At 40.9% G+C, this 22,847-nt stretch overlaps 1 protein-coding gene across 1 annotated transcript in view; it reads left to right on the forward strand.

The window, feature by feature from the left end:
• Positions 1 to 10,287: 10,287 nt before the first annotated feature.
• zmat4a (zinc finger, matrin-type 4a) overlaps positions 10,288 to 22,847 on the forward strand; it is a gene marked incomplete at its 3' end in the record, with an annotated part of 111,145 nt that continues 98,585 nt past the window's right edge. Inside the window, exon 1 of the mRNA XM_080432892.1 lies at positions 10,288 to 10,414. Within this exon, the coding sequence (XP_080289018.1) occupies positions 10,328 to 10,414 (87 nt within the window). The 5' untranslated portion in view covers positions 10,288 to 10,327. The remainder of the gene's footprint in view (positions 10,415 to 22,847) is intronic.

Genomic DNA, 22,847 nt, shown 5'->3' on the forward strand with positions numbered 1-22,847 from the left:
CTCCATTAACTTGTTTTACAGTATATTAAAACAAGACATTACTATTAAAAACTAACAAACAAACAAACAAACAAACAATAATTTAGCCACATAATTAGCCACTTAAACCCTCTATAGTATAGAGTCTATACTAAATGGACCCTAGTTGAAACTGTACTTTGTAAGCTCTTGTTTCACTCTACTCTAATTCTCTTCGCCAAAAATAGCAGATCTACTAGTTTGACGCGTTGTGAGCTTATAGAGCTGCTATTTTTGGCACCAAAACAGAATAAAAAGATTTGGGGTCAAAGTGGCAATATATAAAATAAGCCGCCTGGAGTTTATAAGGTGAATTGCAAAAATATTACTATGAAATAAATCATTCTCTTTTGAATGAGTGAGAGTCTGTTAGACCATTGTATCCAGGATGCTTTAAGAATACCATTGCATTTCTCTTCAATGAGATGAACTGTATGAGGGGAAAAAATTAAAACAATGCTTTGGAACCGTAAGTTCTAAGTTCTTCTTGTGAGCGTGTTTGTGTGTCTGTTCAGTGTGTTGTTTAATGAGTATGCCTATGTTTTGTGTTTTCTCAAGCAAACAGCTGCACCATGTTAAGTGTTCTGCAGCAGTGAGAAGACTGGAGTCATGCCAGTTTATGTACTGTGATACATAGGAAAATCTGTTTTAGTTTGTAACGTAGAGTTAAATCAACACTACGGATTTGGCTGTGTACTGTAGGTCTATGAACATGTGTGCCAGGAATATGTGTGACAATACTAAACTATTTGTGTTGTATTTGCCATGACATTTAACAGATAGACATTTACTTTTTTATTTGTACAAATAGCAGACACTTTTATGCAGACTGTCACATAAATGAGATACAATTAGAATGAGCTTAAATTCCTAGGTAAGCAACATAAGCAAGGGATATAAAATAGGGGCAGGGACAGACCTGCATTGTAATGATATGTCAAAGAAGTAGGCTATACAAGTAAATTGTGAATTGCGACCCAGAAGGGCTTCCTTTTATTTATTTCCTTATTAAAGTGATTATGGAATAAAAAAAGACACCAATCACTAAAATGCCTCTAATTTAGATCCACATAAACACAATTACACCTCATCAATAAGATGCTGCACTCTTCTTAAAAGTGGAGGCAAATGTGAGGTCACTGGTCTTGAACATACAGCTCTGACACAGTAAAATGTCAAGTGTTATTTTAACTCAGGAAGTGTAAACATGGACCCCCTTTCAGAGTTCAATTTATACTCCAGATATTGTTTTTCTTTTTTGTAATTCTATATGTTTTCAAAATGGTACATGTTTGGTACATGGCAGAATATAAGTACGTTTTTGAATATTGCCAGTCCATAAAATAAAAATATCAAAATAAAAATACAGATTGCCGTCTGCTGTCCCCATCTCTGAAAATCTCAACCAGCAGTGCACATTCTGCCACTAACGGTTTGCTATAGTCCCTAGGCTAGTCCCCCCCAGATTCATGTAGAGTAAAAAGAACTTCCCCCACTGTGAACGGCTACCCAAACTTTTTCAGCTTGAGACCCAAAAGAGTTTCCCTGGGATCCACACAAAAATAGTTAAAATACTGCTTGTAGATTGACTATTTCCACTATTTGAGATGTTTTGAAATTGTTTGAAAATGTAATTTTATTATACATAAATGTTTTTATTTACTTAAGTTGCAACCCATAAAAACGTGTCAGTGACCCAAAGTGGGCCATGACCCTATGTTTAGGAAACATTGCTATAGATAGACTGTCAACAGCATGACTGGTTGTGTCCTTAAATGGCTGAGGCTGAGGAATGAGAAATGCATTTGTGACAACAAAGATTAAGATCCATCTTCAGCCCTTCTATCCTACTCGGCATGCATGTGCTGACACACACGCAGTATTGATTAAAAGATAATTGCAACATGCCTGTTGAGCTGACATCTGCAGAGTATCCAGTGTTACGCATGTAGCTATCGCAGTGGTTTGTGTCTTTTCGACTCTCAACCTATTGTCTGATGCAGCACGTTGTCTCATAATTGTAAATGTGTGTTGAGTAATTGCCTGGCGTTCTCCGGTGATGCACCGCACAATTTCAATCAAGCGCTCAAACAAAGGAGCGCTGGAGTGTGTCCAGCTATCTATATCCACTTACTATATATGCCCATTTACTGCTGAGCACTGGTACAGAATATAAATCACAGGGCCTGCATTACTTGAGGACTGAGAGATAGAGAGAGAGAGAGAGAGAGAGAGAGAGAGAGAGAGAGAGAGAGAGAGAGAGAGACTCCACTGAGCACAGGCACCCCATGAGGCTGCAAGCTTAGCCCACTGCTGTTCGCACGTCATCCACAATTGTTATGCCAAGTCCGAATCCAACCACATCATCAAGTTCACTGATGGCCTCAACAGCAACAATGATGAAACATCATACGGAGAGTGGGTGCAGGGAACTGGGGAGCAACCTATAGTAACTCTTAGATGGTTGTTAACTATAGGAGCACCAAGTTTCTTGGAATGCTCATCTCCGACGACCTCACCTGCCCTTTCAACACCAACACTGACTGCAGCCAAGGAAAGCACAGTGTTTCAATTTTTTTTTTATTGATTCTCAATAATAACAGATGTAAACTGAAGTACAAAAGTTCCAAGAAAGTACAGCGATACCACTTCCAGCGGAGGCTGAAGAGAGCCAGTTTACACCGCCCATTCCTCACCATCTTCTGCAGATTCACTGTGGATCGCGTCCTTGCTGGCTGAGTCACTGTGTGGTTTGGGGACTGTAAAGCAGTGGTTCTCAAACTTTTTCGTGCCAAGGACCCCCAAATTGATATGCATTCGGCCCGCGGACCCCCATCTGAAAATATGTTGTGCCAGGGACCCCCAGAAGCAAAGATTCGAGTTCAAAATGTTTACCCTTTAAAAAAAAGATTTAAAGATTTGCACACATTTTCGAGATTCTTTCAAAGATAGCAGATCTACAAGCTCGTAGCGCGGGCTACGAGCTTGTAGATCTGCTATTTTTGAATAGCCAATTTTGCTGGGGACCCACTGGTACCCGTCCAAGGACCCCTGGGGGTCCCCGGACCCCACTTTGAGAACCAATGCTGTAAAGCATCTGAGCGCAAGATCCTGCAATGAATAGTGAGCACAGAAATCATATGGGTCTCTCTCGTGTGAATGTCAATCTAAAGGAAACAAAACCCTCAATATCCTGCTTATGTGAAAGGTTTTACAGCAAGTTCATGACTCCAGAATAAGGCAGGTGCGCCGACAGTGAGGCCTTGAGGCTCTTATGATGCGCCTGAGCGAGCCACAAGGTGAGTGAGTGCCCATGCCGGGCAGCCGTCCACCGAGTTGGCAAGCCGTGGTGGAATACATCAGGCATGTGTCCAAAGTCCGGCCCGGGGTCCAATAGTGGCCCCGCAGCTTCCTTCCTAAAATGTGACCACACTACCATTTGAACAGTGGTGGAAAAAGTACTAAAATGTTTTACTTGAGTAAAAGTCTCAATACTGCAATGTAGAAGTACTCTGTTACAAGTAAAATAATTCCAGAATTCAAAATGTACTTGAGTAAAAGTACAAAAGTATTGGAATCAAAATGTACTTAAAGTACCAAAAGTAAAAGTACAAAAATGTTTGAAAATCACAGATCTACAAGCTCGCGACGCGTTCTGAGCTTGTAGATCGGCTATTTTCAAATAGCCTAGGTAGTAGGTATAGAATAGGGCTAAAGGTTAATGTATGTTTTATAATGTAATCATTTATGTCTGCAAAGTAAATAGTAACAAAAGTTTTCAAATAATTGTAGTGGAGTAAAAGTACAATATTTGCCTCTGAGATGTAGTGGAGTAGAAGTAAAAGTAAAATTTATGAAAATGGGAAATACTCCAGTAAAGTAAAAGTACCTCAAAATTACAGTACATGTACTTAGTTACTTTACACCACTGGCCGCAGCTTCCTTCCTAAAATGTGACTACACTACCATTTGAACAAAATAATTTATTAGACTGTAAAAAATAAAGATTGTTGTAATGTGATGCATTTGTATGTGACTTTGTTATTGTCCAAAGGTAAAGTATGATAGGAGTTGTGGTCTGCCCTAAGCTATTTCATATTTTCAAATTATGACCCCCTTTGAAAGAAGTTTGGACGCCGCTGGAATAGGTTATCATGTGAACCAAAAAGAGCACTCCCTCTGTGAGCCATCCGCTCCCTCCCTGCTCTGCAAGGCTCTGTAACAGCTTCTCGCCCCAAGCCGTCAGACCTCTAATCACTGGCTGCCATCCATCACAAAAGCACCCCCCCCCCCTCCCCGGACGCGCGCGCGCGCACGCACGCACACACACACACACACACACACACACACACACACACACACACACACACACACACACACACACAGCCCCTTCCCCTCTCTCTCCCTCCCTGCAGGCACACTTTTGGTTATGTTGCCAGTTTGCCACATTAGTTCCTTTTGGGATTTTACTTTTACTTTATGCATCTCACAACACTCACAAACTATCTATGCACACCAGTGGTGTGTTCTAGGTCTTTTCGGTCTTTTCATGTCTTGTGTGACGTATGCTGAAGCACGTCAGATGTTATGTCGATGCCGGTTTGGAGGGAACGTTAATAAAATACTAATGCTGATACACAACAAGAGAACTCGTGGAGTCGCCTCATTCTAATAGTATGAACTTTATATGTCCTGTCAGATAGACATCTACAGACTGTTTATTTACAGGCCGTGAGATACGGTAGCTCGTTTTCCATGGATGAAATGGTTAGTAGAGGGCTACGCTTGGCAACAAAACATTTCTGCAGGTCACACTACGTATATAGCGTAACACGGTAGAACACACCACTGATGCACACCCTACTACTGATTCCACTGATCTCCACACTCCATGCTTTTGTACTGTACTGTAAACATAATGCTTGATTACATCAGCATCAGCAGCCTACAAACCAATTTTTTCTTTTTAATATCATGTCAGTTAATATTCCACACAGAGCTATGATTCATTATACTAGCTAGACAATAGCTGCATTTTGAATGTAAAAAAACCAAACTTGGTTGACGTGTGTTACACGAAGCGATGCCAGCCGCTTCTGCAAGTGACTCTGTGTATGCATGTGAATATCTCCATGTAGCATGAATACCTGCAATTGATAACAACACAAACAGGACGGCACAGTGGGCACTCACACACACGCGCCACTTTGCATCATAGATGACCTCCAAGATAGATAGATAGGCTTCAAAGTCTCTCATAATGGGTGCTTGCAAATGACGGGTAGCCTGCACTACTGGTTATAAGAAAACAAAGCAGGGTTGCTCTGCTAATTACAGGGAAACCTGGTACACAGAGCCAGTGTACATGTACATCAAATTACATCTTTTCAAGACATCGTCCCATAATTCAATCAACAAATGTTTGTTGACGACTTTTGCCTGAACGCATCTGCGGTCACTCGTATCAACAGCAGATGTTGCAATCAGGAAGAGTACCTGCTCAATTGCATTTTATTTATATTAGTGCCAAAGTTGTGCGAAGTGCATATCATGCACCGGTGGGCTTAGTAATTTAAATAACCATAATTATTGTTATAGTGCTCTTCTAAACAAACAAGTGGCTCTTAAACAGATAATAATCTCAGGGAGCATGTAACACAATGCAACAGATTTTTGAAGCAAGTAAATAATTTTAACTCACATTCTATAGCCTAATAAATATTGTTTCATACATGGTGTCAGTAGAATAAATGGTATTTGTTAAAAGGCCTAGGCCAATATTCAATTTCAGTTAACCTGGAAAGTCTATTATATACTGGACCATGCAGGTCACTGAAGTGTCGAGTAGGAGAATACACGAGCGAGTATATAGTGAGATATACAGTATAGTGAGATATAGTGAGTTATGGATCCAATAATAGTACGAGCGATAATGGACTTTTAAGTGCACAATCGGTCTCCGCTGGGGGCCACAAAACAGCAAAGATACATAATTAAAAGAAGAGCCATGCACTTTTCAGTTTAGCTATCGTGTATATAATACATACCTAACACCATCAATCACAGTATAGCCTTTATCCCATTTGTTTTATTCAACTCGTGAGCTTTACCCTGACCAGATGGAATGCTTTACTGTATTTGCCGTCGAAGGCAGAACAAGAAGGAACACCTTGCAAAGGTGGTTCTGTCAGCAGAAGAAGCAGATACAATTTTCCAGTTTCACTGTAGCGATTTTGAGGCACACCGTGGCATCGAGAAAACACACCGTGCAGTGATAAATTGTCACTGGCCTGGGATGGAAAGTCACGTCTGCAAATGGGTAGGGGAACAAAATTTAACTCATATTTGCTTCTACAGGTACATGGCTACTGCTGTTTGTCACGTAGGCCTATTGACACCGTTGTGGGTCATACTGACTGTTTGTCTATCATGACACATTGTCTTTATATCTCCAGTTTGTATGTTGTTGTTTTTTACAAAGTCTGCACCCATATGAGTGGTGGACAGTAACGAAGTACATTATGTACTTTTTTTGTACTTTACTTGAGTATTTGTATTTCTGGATACATACTTTCACTCTAATTTCAAAGACAAATAATTAATTACATTTTGGAAAACTTTTTAATTTCAATACGGCAACACATTGATATTAAAAATGAAAATTTACTTTGTAAATTTGTACTTTTGAATACTTGAATATAGAGTACTTTGACTCGTGTTTTACAAAAACCTTGACATTGCTTTTTTTACTTTGCTAATTATAATTATTAATCAGTGGTTGACATTTTAATTTCCATCCAGATAATTGTGGGCTTGTGAAACCCTTGTTTACTATGTATGGTGCAAAAGTCATGAATTGGCCTATATCTGTAACTGCAACCAATTCCATATCCTCTACTACCGGCACCTATGCACCGTTATACTGTGGCAAAGAAAAGATGAATAATTAGATATAGGCTATTGTGCATTAAATCCATAAGAAGAAATGTATCACATTCTGTTATCCCAACAACCAGATAAGAAACCAATTGGTTTCTTCTGCTGCTGTGCGTTATATACATTTGTGAGAGTGCTGAATGCTGATGAGTTAATTTGCTAGTTTTGTGCCTTTAGGGACAGATCCCAGCTGACAGATTCAGTCTGAAGACTTCTGAGTTAAGCACGCCAGTTTAGTTCCCTTATTTTGTTGTTAAGGGTTACAGGGCAGAGATTGGCTGAAAGTGGCTTTTCTATATGAAAATTGTGGCTTTGACTTTTTACAAGGGCCAGTTCCGAATTGCAGCCACCTGTAAGTGCTCTTTTAGAGCGCTTTTGAAGGAGAGTAAGGATTACATTTTTGTTATGACTGTTGGTACTGTAGGGCATTCCACATTTTTGTGGCATAGCAGTAGAACGAATTTAATCCCTTGTTAGAGCCAAATCTGGGTTGAATGTGATTTGTGAAGCTCCCTCTGGTGTTGTTGTGGACGTCATTGACGTTTTTTAAGTAGTTTGGCGGGTACATGGGTGCCTTTGTGGTGTAGTGTATCTTGTAGACCAGGCCCATTGCAAGTTGCTGTACTCTGTCCTCTACACTGAGCCATCCCACCCTAGCAAAGTGAGCAGCGGTTAAATGAGTTGTAGATGTAAGGCCAAGCAGTAGCCTGACCAGTTTTTACCACATTTAGTCACAACATATGTCATAAAAGACTAAAGATATTGTGGCTAAAGCAGATAAAGAAATGTGGTTGCCCTGTGCAGCTCAATGGATTCCTGGCTGGGAATCAAGCCTACCTGTCTTTTATCTTTGTTGTCTGTTCCCTTTGTTCACAATTTTAAAATTCCCTTCTATCCCTTGTCTATGCTCTCACCTCCTATCTATTGTCCTGGTACTCTGACCCCTGTCCTCTGTCCTCAGTGTTGGTTGCACCACTTTTGGTGATCTAAGATAGTGAGGCTTATTCTACACAGTGTGACATTAAGACCATCAGCTGAATCACAGAACATGAGAATATAAATAAAATAAATGTAGAGCATGTATGTAATGACCTAGCATGCCACCATCCACGTTAGATCAATGCTACCCCCCCACACCATGTTACACATCCCACATGCTCCTTGTGAGTCATGAAGACCACAGAGTCTTAAAAAGAAAATGCCCCATTCCCCCAGATCAGGCTGTGTGTGCGGGCATGCATGCGTGTGTGTGCGTGCGTGCGTGCGTGCGTGTGTGTGTGTGTGTGTGTGTGTGTGTGTGTGTGTGTGTGTGTGTGTGTGTGTGTGTGTGTGTGTGTGTGTGTGTGTGTGTGTGTGTGTGTGTGTGTGTGTGTGTGTGTGGGGGTGTGTGTGTGTGTGTGTGTGTGTGTGTGTGTGTGACGTGGAGGCCTTCCAAAACATGCTGGGTCAATATTAATTAAATTAATTGTAGCCTACCCACCTGCTGTGTTTATAATAACATAACCTCACTCAGGCATACTCATATGAACATTTGGCAAAGAAAAGGCCCGCTGTGTGTAGGACATTGTGTGTTCTGCTTGTTTTCCATAGGGAACCCGGCCTGCGCTAAATTGACTTCCATAACCAGAGGCACTGATTTCACCCATAAATTCACAACCTTTAGGATTGGCCTATATTGCATTGCTTATGCCTCATGAAACATCCGGTATAGATGGCACACACTCCACCGCTCCTTTGTTTGAGCGCTTGATTGGAATTGTGAGGTGCATCGTAGGAGCTGCATTTGCTTTTCATCTGTGGGTTTTGTAGCACTATATAGTGCTTATTGATGAGCCGGGTTTGATGGGGCTGATTAATGAATGTCTATGTTTGACTTGACTTGAATGTGCTGTTAACAGGTGAGTCTACAGAGGGGGGAGGAGGAAAACGTTTTCTCTGAAAAGGAGTAACTCAGTATTCAATCTCAACCACTCCTCCATACTAGTACAGCACATGAATATATTTAGACGACATAATAATGAGATACAGTGAAATCTGAAAATGAATAAAAATAGTGCACCTGGCTGTGACACATTTTCTTCATAAAATAACACCAGTCAGAGCCAGATGCAGTAACCAGAATCCCAGTATTATCAAAGATCAAGGTTGAGAAAATACAGCATGTCGCAGGTTTGATCCCGGCAGTGGTCAGTGTGTCCATCACTGGCCAGTTTAGTGCTGTCACTCAGTTAAGACAGAGAATCTCCTACTACCTGTTCACTCACTGCAAATCACCCTGGTTAAGAGCATCAGCTCGCAAATGAGTGATATGTGAATAAAAATGCTCTGTCTGGTGGTACAACCCCCTAAGGATATGACATGATTTCCACTGCAAACATAGCTTGTCTTTGAAATTCCACCATCTGGACCCAGAGTAATGAGCTCAAAGGCAAATGAAAGACATTTGCCCACTGTAGAATTCTCTGTGGGCATACATCTCAGTCTGTGCTACTGACCTGATATTCTGACCAACTTGATGGAATAGGGGCAATGGAGACATTTTACAAAGTCGACCCTGTTTCCACACACAGCTCTTACATCGCCTTAGAGAGCCACGCACTGACAATAGTCTTATTAACCCACATTATTCAGCGGCACACCAGGCACCGGCATAACAATATTAATAGTTAGGCCATATCAATATATCATAATACGGTTCTCTCACAGGTTTCTGTCAAGCGAATGTAATGGGAGCGGCGCATTGGCGTTTAATATAGTTTGTATTAAATCAGTGGTTCTCAAAGTGGGTTCCGGGGACCCCCAGGGGTCCATGAAGGCGTTCCAAGGGGTCCCCAGCAAAATGTGTTACTTTTATTTTACTTTTACTTTTCGGCCATTTGAAAATAGCCGATCTACAAGCTCACAATGCGTCGCAATGCATTGTGAGCTTGTAGATCTGCTATTTTCCAAAGATTTATTTGAAAACCTGTGAAATGGGACATTCTGCATACTGCATACTTTTGGTACTTAAAGTATATTTTCATGCCAATACATACATTCTTAATTCCGGACTTTTACTTAAAAGCAGAGTATTTCTACTACTACTGCCAGTGTGCTGAGTAGCCTACTGCTCCACACCGCGGCTAGCCGGCTACTACTGTCAGTGAGTAGCCTACTGCTCCACACACAGCAGCTACTATGTGCCGAGTAGCCTGCTCCACACAGCTTACTGCTCCACACAGCGGCTACTACTGCCAGTGGCAGCTGACCAATGGGATGGGAGCGGGGCGGAGGGAGAACAGTCTAACAGACTAGTGTACTACAGTGTTGCTGCCAACAGCTGTGGACGCGTCTTCTTCTGCTCAGTGCGCGCGTTATTTCGCACATCTGGTCAATGGATTATACGGTTTCTCTTCAAGTGCAACATCAGCTGACAGTGTCCCCGACTCACTTGTACCAGGGCTACAGTTTGGAGTTACAGGTACATTTAAACGCTCGTCCTCATGTTGTTCTGTTTTTTTTCCCAGTGCGCCAAACTATACGAATGCCAACTGGATGATTGCTCCTAATCATCAGGGAATTAGACTCAGGAGTGGATGATTATGTGTGGTGATCATTTGGTGTTTTATCTGCTCTGCTGCTGTGATGAAGTAGGATAAACGTGTGCTGGTTTTCGATGCGCGTCGCAACGGAATGAGATTGGTGTTGCATGTCATTAGACACAGCGGTGGAGAGACTAGGATACACTGTGGCAAAAAGTAGCGGAGCAGCCTCCTCGCGCAGGTCAAATGCTCTTAGAAACAAGCAGTGTTGGAAGAAGTAGGATACTCACATGTCTTTACTTAAGTAAAAGTATCAATACTGCAATGTAGAATTACTCCGTTAGAGTAGTAGAAGTCGGGAATTCTAAATTTACTTGAGTAAAAGTGCAAAGGCATCAAAATATACTTAAAGTACCAAAAGTAAAAGCATAATGTCATTGTCATCCCATTTCACAAGTTTTCAAATGCTAAAGAATCCTTTGAAAATAGCAGATCTACTAGCTCACAGTGCATGGCATTGCACGGCATTGTGTGCTTGTAGATCGGCTATTTTCAAATGGCCGAAATGTTTATAGGGCTGAAGTGGTCACTGTATGTTTTGTAATAATTATAAAAATCTACAAAGTAACTAACTAAAGTTTTCAAATAATTGTTGTGGAGTAAAAGCACAATATTGATTCTGAGATGTAGTAGGCCAGATTAGTTAGTAAAAGTACTGAAAATTGGAAATTCTCTTGTAAAGTAAAAAAAAATACCATTTTTTTTTGCTTAAGTACTGTACTTGAGTAAATCAAATGTACTTCGTTACTACACAGTGGTGGAGAGACCGTAGGCACCGTTTCAAAAAGAAGCGGAGCAGCCTGGCAGAGATCAAACACTCTTATAAACAAGCAGAAGTACAGTAAACAACATTTTTACTTAAGTAAAAGTATTAATACCACAAGGTAGAAATACTCTGTTACAAGTAAAAGTCCGGAATTCAAAATGTACTTGAGTAAAAGTACAAAAGTGTTGGCATCAAAATATACTTAAAGTACCAAAAGTAAAAGTACTCGTCACGCAGAATGTCCCATTTCACAAGTTTTCAAAATGTATAGAAATCTTTTGAAAATAGCAGATCTACAAGCTCACAACAGTTTACGATGTGAGCTTGTAGATCTTCTATTTTCAAATAGCCTATATGTAAAGTGCGGAAGTAGTTAGTGTATTGTAATAATCATCAAAATCTGCAAAGTAACTAGTTTTTCAAATAATTGTAGTGGTGTAAAAGTATAATATTTGGATCTGAGATGGAGTGGAGTAGAAGTAAAAGTACTGAAAACTGGAAGTACTCCAGTAAAGTAAAAAATACCTAAACATTGTACTTAAGTACAGTACTTGAGTAAATGTACTTGGTTACTTTCCACCACTGTAAACAAGTTGCAGTCTTTAAAGATCTCAAAGTTGTCCTATACTTCAAGGCAGGGATTCTGGCATTTAGGCCAATTACTTTGTAGAAGTTGAGATGATGACTCTTTGACAAAATAATGATGTCAGCATCACTGGCTCACTGCTTGGTTGCCACTAACAACATTGCACCAGTGTTGTTTGGAAACAGGCTTTTATAGCCTACTGCAGAACAACTTGGTCCATCAAGTGACTGGACAGAATTTAAAACTAGCTTTCAGAACATCCATCCTGAACCAAAAAAAAACACCAAATGGTATCTACAAACTGTCAAGTTAAAATGACATTCAATTGGATAGTTGGTGTTATTTTGATTGGGACAGAGCACCTGCTGTCACCAAATAACTGTTCTTTCTCTATCTCCCTCACACACACACACACACGCACGCACTCACACACTCACACACTCGTGCGCGCGCTCAGGGGGAAATATATTTCTTTAAATGTCATTTTTAACGTAATTTTAATGACTTGTGAGTCATTAGTAGGTCTAATTAGTGATTACCAATTAGGCAACTGCATGTTGTTGATATTCCTCCAGGTGTTGGGTTTGGTAATCAGATTTATTTTTTATCCGATTTGCTTCATAAACATATCATAGACTCAAGGCTTAATTTATGAATAAAAGGAAGCAAAGATTCAAACAAAAAGTTTTAACTTTTTCTGTCTGACTGTTATAGCCAATTAAATGTTTCTGCAATTTGTGTTTGGCAAACAGTATTCTATAATGCCACGTTTCTATTTAAAGAAAACTCACTAGCTTACAATAAAGTTATATACCTCTAAAACATAGATCGGTGTGTGATCAGTACATTTTTTCTAGGCAAATTAATTTAGATATCTAGAATGTTTGGTATCCATTTGATTTCATAATGTTAAGAGGTATATACATTTGGCCTATTTTCTCACTGTTTTAAAAGATTAGGCCTATGGCTCATTACAGAACAAAATTAATGAATTACATTTATTCCAGCAACCGTAGGTTTAAAATCACATTTGAGATCCAAACTTGAATGAGTTTTTAATCTACAACATAAGGCAGGCCTACATTGTGAAAAACGCTGTGTCCACCTGCTGCCTTACAGTAGGTTACAAGGTCAACTACCCGGTTGTCTGAGGGAATTTGAACGATATCATTATCTTCCCTTCCCCCTTCAATCCACCAGATGGCCCCTTCTTGGCATTGTCATGGTCTTGTTGAATTTCATCATCCGAGACAGTTCTTCTGTCTCTGTCGCCCGATGCCACAGGCGGGTTAGCTACCTCTGGGGGACAAAGTGCTTACACATGCACTTTCACTATCCTACTGTTTTTTTACGAGGGGTATTTTTGGAGTTACTGTACTCGTCCGCAGAGATCTTGCAATGCATGAACTAAAGAAAGTTCTCCTTTGCGTTCAGTTATGAAACCCTCTTTTTATTGACCTCCACTTTAATAATCCTGATTAGCTATTTCTATTTTGGAAAATGCTTGAAGTGGTAAAAAGGCTTAAATTCTCCTCCCTACCGTCGTCGGCATTGTGAGAGTTATAAATAAAAAGCTTTGAAGCCATACGTGATGTGCTTCCAGTGCCAACAATAAAGGTTTCCTTTTGTAGACTGAAAAATGTCTTTCTTTGCATGTCTTTTGGGCAATTGTTTTACATTTCTCTCCTCGGTGCTAAAGGTGATCTGGGACTAAGACAATAAGGATGATTTAAGTAGTTTAAATAAATAAGTGATATAACAAAGCCATCTATACCATTACATTTGCTTAGAAGGGCTTTACAACTATAAGGATATCTGTATCACAGGCGTAGAATAAATATCTGTGTAATCGAAGGCATCAAGGCAATGAATGCATGTTCTGCAGTTATTCCTGGCCTTGGCGAGCAGCAGCACATAATATAAAGTATTGATTAGGATATTTCAAAAGCAGTAACACTGCTATAGCCTGTACCTCATGTAAAAGCCATGAGTCACACATAATGGCCCTAACATTGATATCCTGATATACAGGAGCAGCGTAATTCCAAAATGACACACGTTAAACCAGTGGTTCTCAAAGTGGGGTCCGTGGATCCCCAGAGGTCCTTGGGGGGGTTCCAGGGGGTCCCCAGCAAAATGTGTTAATTTAGTATCAAAATCAGGTTAACAACTTTAACCCTACTGTACATACATTGGCCATTTGAAAATAGCCGACCTACAAGCTCACAACGCTTCGCAATGCAACGCATTGTGAGCTTGTGTATCTGCTATTTTCAAAAACGTGGAATATTTTAAACATTTTAACAACACTACTGAAAATATTTTCAAATGGGGGTCCGTGACCAAATACATGTTAATTTGGGGGTCTTTGACATGAAAAGGTTTGAGAACCACTATGTTAAACTGACGAACACACTGCACACATACGGTGCGTACACTGACGAAAACACTTTACACATATGGTACACTGCAAACACACTGACTGTACACATACGGTGAACTGATGCTCCTGCACCACGAACACCAATGCCTCCAGTGCAATAAACAAGTGCAACGTAATATACTATACAGACGTGTACAATAATCACTCTTCTAGAATTATAGTGTACATACTGGAAACTGCATATACCTTTTGCTAAAACATACTCTAAATAATTCATATTTATACCCTTCTGCTGGCTCCTGTGACTGCCTCATGCAAAAGCCCTTTATTAAACTGTAACCATAACCAAAAACATGCCTATTACATGGAAGTAGAGCAAACGCAAATGTGTGCACGGCGCATGCACTTGCACATGCACATGCACATGCACATGCACATGCACATGCACATGCACATGCACATGCACATGCACATGCACATGCACATGCACATGCACATGCACATGCACATGCACATGCACATGCACATGCACATAATAGATGCACTGTCTCTCTGTGTGTATATCTCTCTGTCTTTGTGTCTGGTGCCTGTGCATGCATGTGTGTGTCATAGGTGCGTGGGATATGTTGAGTCATTAGTATGTTAGTGTTAGATGTGGGCTTTAACTTAACAGGGTCTCCAGGGCTTTACTCTGTAAAAGCCCTGCTTTGCTTTGGTTTGGTTAAGGGTTACATTGGTGCGTTTAACCTTTTGATCTAGGTGCACCAGCACATAATGTAGGCACACTCCAAACTTTTGGTGCAAGCTAAGCATTTTAATGCGCTTTATTGTCATCTCCCATAAACTTTAGTACTTCCTGGTTACTTATAATGTATTATAATCTGTTTATAACACTGTGTAATTATAGTTATAAGAACTCATATATACTCATAATGCTTTTTTACAATAATAACAACACAATTGTAAAGGATTCTATAATGACTTATGTCCAGGGCTCTGCCAGTGTCTAGTCACACCAGGGGCCACAGGTGCACCGTTGCTCCAATCTGCACCATCTTGGCACAAACACTGTTTAGGGATCTTTCATGAGAATTGTCACACCATGGGCCACATGTGGGGGGTACCCGGGGGCCCCAAGGGGCCACAGGTGCACTGATGCACTAAACTGCATCAAACTTGACACAAACACTGTTCAGGGGTCTGGCATGAGAATGTCACACTGCCGGCCCCAAGGGCCCACAGGTGCACCAATGCTCTAACACTCACCAAACTTGACAAAAAACATTGTTCAGGGGACAATAGTCACGCCAGGGCCCACCAGGTGCCCTGTCACAGGCGTTCCGTTTCTCCGATCCGTACCAAACACGGCACAAACACTGTTCAGGCAAATACTAAATTGCACACATATGGGGCACTACAGCAGTGTTACAGCAGTACAACACTTCAAAAAGCCATAGCTCTGTGACAGCTGCTCTGATCAGCGCAATATTTAAAGGCTACACGGCCGAGAAAGGGGCACAGATCTCAACGTTAATCACTGTACATGTATAGCGCCGGGTGTTCTATCTTGCACATATCTCAGCCAGGCTGGGTGGCCTACCCAGGGCTGTGTATGGGTAAAATAAAATGACTAGTTTGTCATGGCAGGATTGCATTGATTAGAATCTGTACTAGGTGTGCATGTATTGATAATGTGTTTTAGAGTAAATGTGGTAATATTGGAGCGTCCTATGATCCTATGTTTGAGTAACAGAGCTCAAAGAGTTAGGGTGGCGAATAAATACAACTGTTTATCACAGTAAAATTGGATGGCAGAAATGATATTATTGCAGGTAACAATGTTACATCATGTTCTTCACAGCAGTACTGGGGGCATGTCTCAGTAGTAATAATTATACTGCCTAATACACGAACGTGTATTAGGCAGTGTCCCTCTCGCTGTCTCTCTTTCTCTCTTTGTCCGGTGCGTCATACTGTAGGTGCGTGGGATATTTTGTCACGTTGCCATGTTGTTGTGGCGTTATTAAGCGGTGTGTCTGTCCCGTGGGCGTGCACATGTGGGCGTGCACATGTGGGCGTGCACTTGTGGGCGTGCACTTGTGGGCGTGCACATGTGGGCGTGCACATGTGGGCGTGCATGTTCGAGGCCTCTGTGTCTGTCTGCTGCTGTCTGTGTGGGATGCACATACACAGACAGGTTGTGCCTGATTGGCTAGTTCCACTCCATACTCACAGACACAGACACGTATTCCATAATCTGAAGGGATAGTGGGTCTTAGACTATGAATTCACAAATTTACATAACATAGCTGTCGTCGATTAGTTGGAAACATTTCAGGTTTTAGTTCCTTGGCCAACTGGCAGTGTGCACAAGAAGTTGTGCACAGAAGTGTCTAGTTTAGTAGTTTGCCAGATTAGTGCCGGGCACACAGACTGAAAAACAGACAGCTAGACAGACAGGGGCTTAAAAATCACCGGCGCCGGCCTTTGGCCTGGCGGAAATAATAGCATCCCAAGAACAAAGTGCAGTACCTCCCCAAATAGTGTTTGGAATTCGTGCCTGTAGGCTACTTCTCCATACATGTACAAATTCTAAATATAAAGTGCTTACCCTAAAGCCATGGATGTTACCTAACTGTACGAGCCCTTTGTGTTCTGTAATATTCCTTATTCTTTAATAAAGAGGTGTTTTAATCCCGTCTTTGCCATTGAGCCATATTATATCGGTCTGTGCCAGAAGTGGGGCAGCAGTTGAAAGCCGGTATTACACTTATATTATAGCTTAATGGCACAGGCAGGATTAAAACACCTCTTTAATAAACAATACGGAATATAACAGAACACAAAGGTATGGTCGGTTTAACATCCAAGGCTTTAGAGTAAGCACTTTATATTTTGAACATGAATGGAGAAGTATAGGCACGGAATACGGAATTCCAAACACTATCTCAAAGTCTCAAAGACAGTCAGAGATACCCAAAATGTCAGAATGTATTATAGAAATCTCTAACAGACTTGGTCCAAGGCTAGTGCAGTACAAGTCATGCATCCAATATCATTTTAGCACCGACACCCCAATGATTCAGTCCCTAGGTCTTTCAGAATGGATTTCGCTCTTCTGTGAATGAATACATAGATAGGATGGGAGCGGCCCAAGAATTGCCTTGTATATTAAAGTATAGCAGTGTGTGACTGTGTGCCTGTGGGTTGCCAGAGCAGGCCACCATACCTAAAGCTCACAGTATTGACTCAAGGCTTTACGGTTTGTGATACATCTAAGGGAAGCATATCAATCATATGTAATGCCTGAGCAGGGGCATGCAAGATTCCCATAATTCTACACTGGTAAAAGTGTGGCAACAAGCCTGAAGCCTCCGCTTTTTCACCAAGTACTGTACATAAATGTAAGGGAATCATCAATCAAAATGCCCAGGTATTGAAGTTAACCTTATCAATGACCTTTCCCTCAAGAGTGACCAGTGAAAGAATATTCTGTGACCTACTCTGAAAATAACATAAGCTTTTGTTATCTTATCAGCATTGAAGGATGGTGACCATAAGCTATTGATTTATTCCTCCAAAATGGATAAAACGTTTTTTTTTTTGTGTAGGTAGCTCAGATCAGTATTCGTAATCCAACAAGTGGAATGGTGGTACAGTGTTTAGCACTGTTGTCTCCCAGCAAGAAGGTCAAAACCAGACTGTGGCCTTTCTGTGTGAAGTTTGCAAGTTCTCTCCATGTTCACATGTGTCTCCTCCCACACCAACAGACATGTAGGCACTGACTGACTATAGTTGAACATTATCTGCTTGGCTGGGGCACATGTACTGAACATGTGTAGTATTGTTGGATATAAAATGTGAATAGTAGGAATATTGCCTTGTTTAACCACTTGAACCCTAGCATCTATATTCTCTGGGCATGTCATAGTACAGTAGGTGAACATTAGGCAGAAATAGCCGATCTACAAGGTCATGTTGCAACGCGTTGTGAGCTTGTAGGCTATTTTTGGCAAAGCGATAAAGGTAGCCTATATAGAGGGAAAAAAATAAGGGGGCAAGGATAGGCATCTGGGGGACCCCAGTCAATGATGAATAGGCAAATTAATGTAATGGGTTGTGTCCATCTCCCAGTGTGAAACCAGTTGATAACCAAGGCATAGATGTGTAGTAGATCTCATTTTAAACTTTGATTAACTTTAGCTTCCAGCTGAGAATGTGTTCATTACAAACCATGACGCTATGACTCCATTTCAGTAATGATGCACTATTAAAACCTTAGCTGGACTCAATATTATGGATCTGGCTGGCTTGATGCTTGCCTAATCTTCCAATTGGGGGTGCTTTGTGAATAAGTCCAGCTGAGCCCCCTTGAGCAACAAATCATTTAGTCTGGGTGTAATGACCTAGTACAGCAAACACAGCAGTAAGTTGTACTGGATGGATTGTTGTGTGTGCTGATGTAGGCGGTCCTGTCATTTTCAACAGGTACTCTATGAAGGGTAATATTTAGTCTAAATTGAATCATATCAAGGACAATTGCAGTTTGAATCTTTCAGATTGACATTGTGCCTGGACTGTAGAGATTTAACATCATTAAGATGACCGGTGTCACAATTTCATCGTACTACCCTCTCACACTCACTTATAAATGTCTCTCTCGGCTCATCACTGAGCTGCTTCTAGGCACTAGGTACTCTGCCAGGTCCATGCTAATGTTTTCACACGGCCTATCTGTGAGCAATTGTTCGGTCGCACTACACAGAAATAGGCCCACAGATTGAATCTTTCAGATTGACATTCTGCCTGGACTGTAGAGATTTAACATCATTAAGATGACCGGTGTCACAATTTCATCATCCTACCCTCTCAAACTCACTTATAAATGTCTCTCTCTCGGCTCATCACTGAGCTTCTTCTAGGCACTAGGCACTCTGCCAGGTCCATGCTAATGTTTTCACACGGCCTATGTGCGGGCAATGGTTCGGTCCCACGACACAGAAATAGGCCCACTTAACAGAAAGGATAGCTGCAGATTACTTTGACCCAAAGGCATGGGATTGCAATTTGGCTTGACCTTGCCTCCCTGAAACAGAATGATAGAGAGTGATAGAGTGAATGGATATCAATTGAGTACATTGAGCTCAGGGATGAAAAATGTGGCCCCTGGTTATGTAAGTGTGCTACCTCAGTATTCTGGCTTGACTAATATGGCCTCCTGGGAGTAAGACTGAAGCAACTCAATGACCCCAAAGCACCTGCTGGTCAAACCGCTGCTGATGAGGGCACTTATTTTAAGCCTTCATTTAGGTAAAGAAAAAATAACCAAAAGGTTAACTGTAATTGTATTTTTGAGCGGTGTAACCGCTCCTATAAGAGGGTTTAGGACCCATCCGTGGCGAAAGTTTTTCTTTCCGTCGTGAAAATTTGTCTTTCGCTGTGACGCCATGCTGTGGAAAACACGCCCATAGGCTAAAGGCGGTTACACACCGGCGAATATGCGAATATACGCAAAATTCGGACTCGTTCCGAATAATTAAAAAACTGGTGTGGAAGCTTGCATTGACTTTATAAGGTTTAAAAAAAAACGTATGATGAAATTAATAACTCATAAATAGCACCGCTCACTTCACACTGGGTGTTATTTTTTTTTAACTGTAATTGTACATGTGTGCTTCTTTCAGCAATGCTCTAATAGCCTAGTTGCCCATTACAACTACAGTACACTTCTCTACAACCACTGTCAGCTCCACTGGAGCACCAGGGGGTTTAGAGTATCCACGGACTGTCTAGGCTACTGTAGGTCACAGCCCCAGTGCAGGGCCAGCCTTTCTTTGGTGCCTCTGGAGCAAGGTAGGGATTCAGAGTCTTGGTTCAAAACATTTTGACGTATGAAGAAGAATCAAGGTTTTATTTGTCACTAATTTATACAAGTACAAGCAACGAAATGTTGATGGGACTTGTTCCGCAAAATTAACATGCTAACATAATACCACAATAAAGAAAAAAGAATAATACAAATAATTAATAATACAAAATATACAATAATAATCACAAATGGACATTTTGGGGTTGTTGTGGCCATTGCTCCGGTGAACTTTGCATTATGGGTCAGTCTCACAAGCTAACAATTCACCCTCCAATTAGGCTAAGCTTTTGCTCTCCAATGAGATTGGAGTAGTAGAGAGATTAACTGCAAATAAGTGATGCTGCTCCCGGGGCCTCATCCAAAAACATTGTGTGTGTGCAGATTAAATCTAGGTGTGCAACAGTTATTCAAACTAATTGATTTAAAATACATTATAAAAAATAATCAATAATCAAGTTGAATTAAAATAATTGATTTTGGGGCAAAATATTTAATTTATGGCAAAAATAGCAGATAGTCTCACAATGCCTAACGGTACATTATGCCATATATATATATATATATATATATATATATATATACACATACATATATATACACACACACACACATTCTGTATGTGTCACTCAATAAAGAGTGATATTGTGACAGCGTCTATTCTGAATCTGCAGCCATGAAGGCTGACTGCCAGCGATTTCTTTTCACCACAATGGCTCAAGTCTATTAGATGTCTAGTTCACAGGGCTCATTGTCTCCCTTTCATGGATCAAATAATTTCTCTCTCTCTCTCTCTCTCTCTCTCTCTCTCTCTCTCTCTCTCTCTCTCTCTCTCTCTCTCTCTCTCTCTCTCTCTCTCTCTCTCTCTCTCTCTCTCTCTCTCTCTCTCTCTCTCTCTCTCTCTCTCTCTCCCCCTCCTCTCAGAACTAACATTTCTGTCTGTCAGACTGCACCAACCTAACTGTGCATGTCTTGGAGCAGTGAGCTGTTTCTCTGGAGGCCATCCAAAATCCATGACCTCCATGAGCTCATATTATTCATCACCCACTGCTTGGCAACAGGTCAGGAGAGATAACCACAATTCATTTAAATAAGTAACATTATGGCCATTGAACCATATTAGTGATTGATTGTGGCTGCTGTTGTTGGGGGTTTAAAACTCATTGATTTTACTTGCAGAGTCAGGCATACTCATCTGCCCCCCCCCCACCTTTAGCTCAAAAGAAATGGTACGTACACTACCTGGGGATGAGGCAGAGAGGAAAGTATCAAAGGGTTTATTACTAGATGTTATATTGATTAGACGTTACAAAATATAGTCGAGGCGAGGAAGAATAGTTTTCTATTATACAAGGTAGTTACAGTATTGCATTCACACGGCCCATGATTAGATGATTACAGGTTAAACCATCAACTATCTGGGTCCCCAAACAAAAATGTTGAAAAATGTTCATGCATTTTCAAATATTTTCGAAAATAGCAGAGCTACAAGCTCAAAATGTGTTGTGATGCTATACGTGGTCATACAGTATCTTCCCTGTGCAGCTTTTGTTTACAAAGCCTAAAAGGCGAACAGATTTAAATGTTTTATATTATGTTCCAAATGTTCAATGCCAAAAAATCATTAATGGTGCTGTAAGTGATATCGTTTTATTGACAGACACACTCTCACCCAACCCCTGTCCGCTGACAAACCAGTCACGTTTTTGCATGGGTTCTCACCCTGGCTAAATAGGACAATTAACTCTTTCAGTGCCAAGAGTATTTTCATAAAGTACTCCCCCAGTGCCAGCAATTTGCGTTTTTTTTTTTTTTTTAATTTTGTAATTTTTCATTCAAATAAATGATCTGATTGGGTTTTTAAACCCATAATACAGTTCTACCAGTAGAGAGCAACAAATCGACACATTGATGACCTCGCTGGCTCACTCACCCCCTCCCAAACAGGCTCACGTCATATCCGGTCATAACCGGATGTTGACATTTTCGACAATCGTTGATTGTCTAAATTACGATGCGATACACGACTACGATGACTGATCGTCACCCAGACCAAAGAGAGTAGACGTGGACCTCTCCGTTCGCTTTTTATACCGTGTGAAAAACCGTGACTTTCCCTATTCTGGCCGAAAATCACCGGAGAAAAACAACGTGACCCGGAATTTTTACATCCGGCTCCGGGTGAGTCTGAAGGAGTCAGGAAGCGAAAGTGATCATGAAAAATAAACAGAATAGCGCGACTACAGTCAAAAGTAAAAACTCGGGATTTCTCGTGCTGGCACTGAGGGTACTCGGGAAAAACTCGGGATATCTCGGGGCGTGGCACTGAGAGAGTTAAGAGATAGTTACATCACATCCTGAGTATTGGTAAAGGTTTACTGCAATTGCTATGAAGAAACATAGAAAAAACTAGAAAAAGTGCTCCTCGGAGCACAGGTCTACGCCAGGTCAGGTAGGTTATTTTGGGGCAGCAATGTTCGGAATTAGCCAATCAGGATGGAATATGAAAAATTGGACGGAACCATCTTGATCACTTGACTATATGTGTACCGATTTGCATGATGTTTGAATTTGTAGGATAATATAAAAAAGAAAGGTGTTGCAAAATTGGCCTCCTGGTGGCGCTATAATAGGGCAATGTTAAAAGGGTGGCATTTGTTCTCCAATGTAGTGACTGTGCGAATGTGCGTGCAAAGTGTCACCACAATCGG

The sequence above is a fragment of the Gymnoscopelus braueri genome, assembly GCF_963280865.1.
Source record: "Gymnoscopelus braueri genome assembly, chromosome: 7".
NCBI lineage: Eukaryota > Metazoa > Chordata > Actinopteri > Myctophiformes > Myctophidae > Gymnoscopelus > Gymnoscopelus braueri.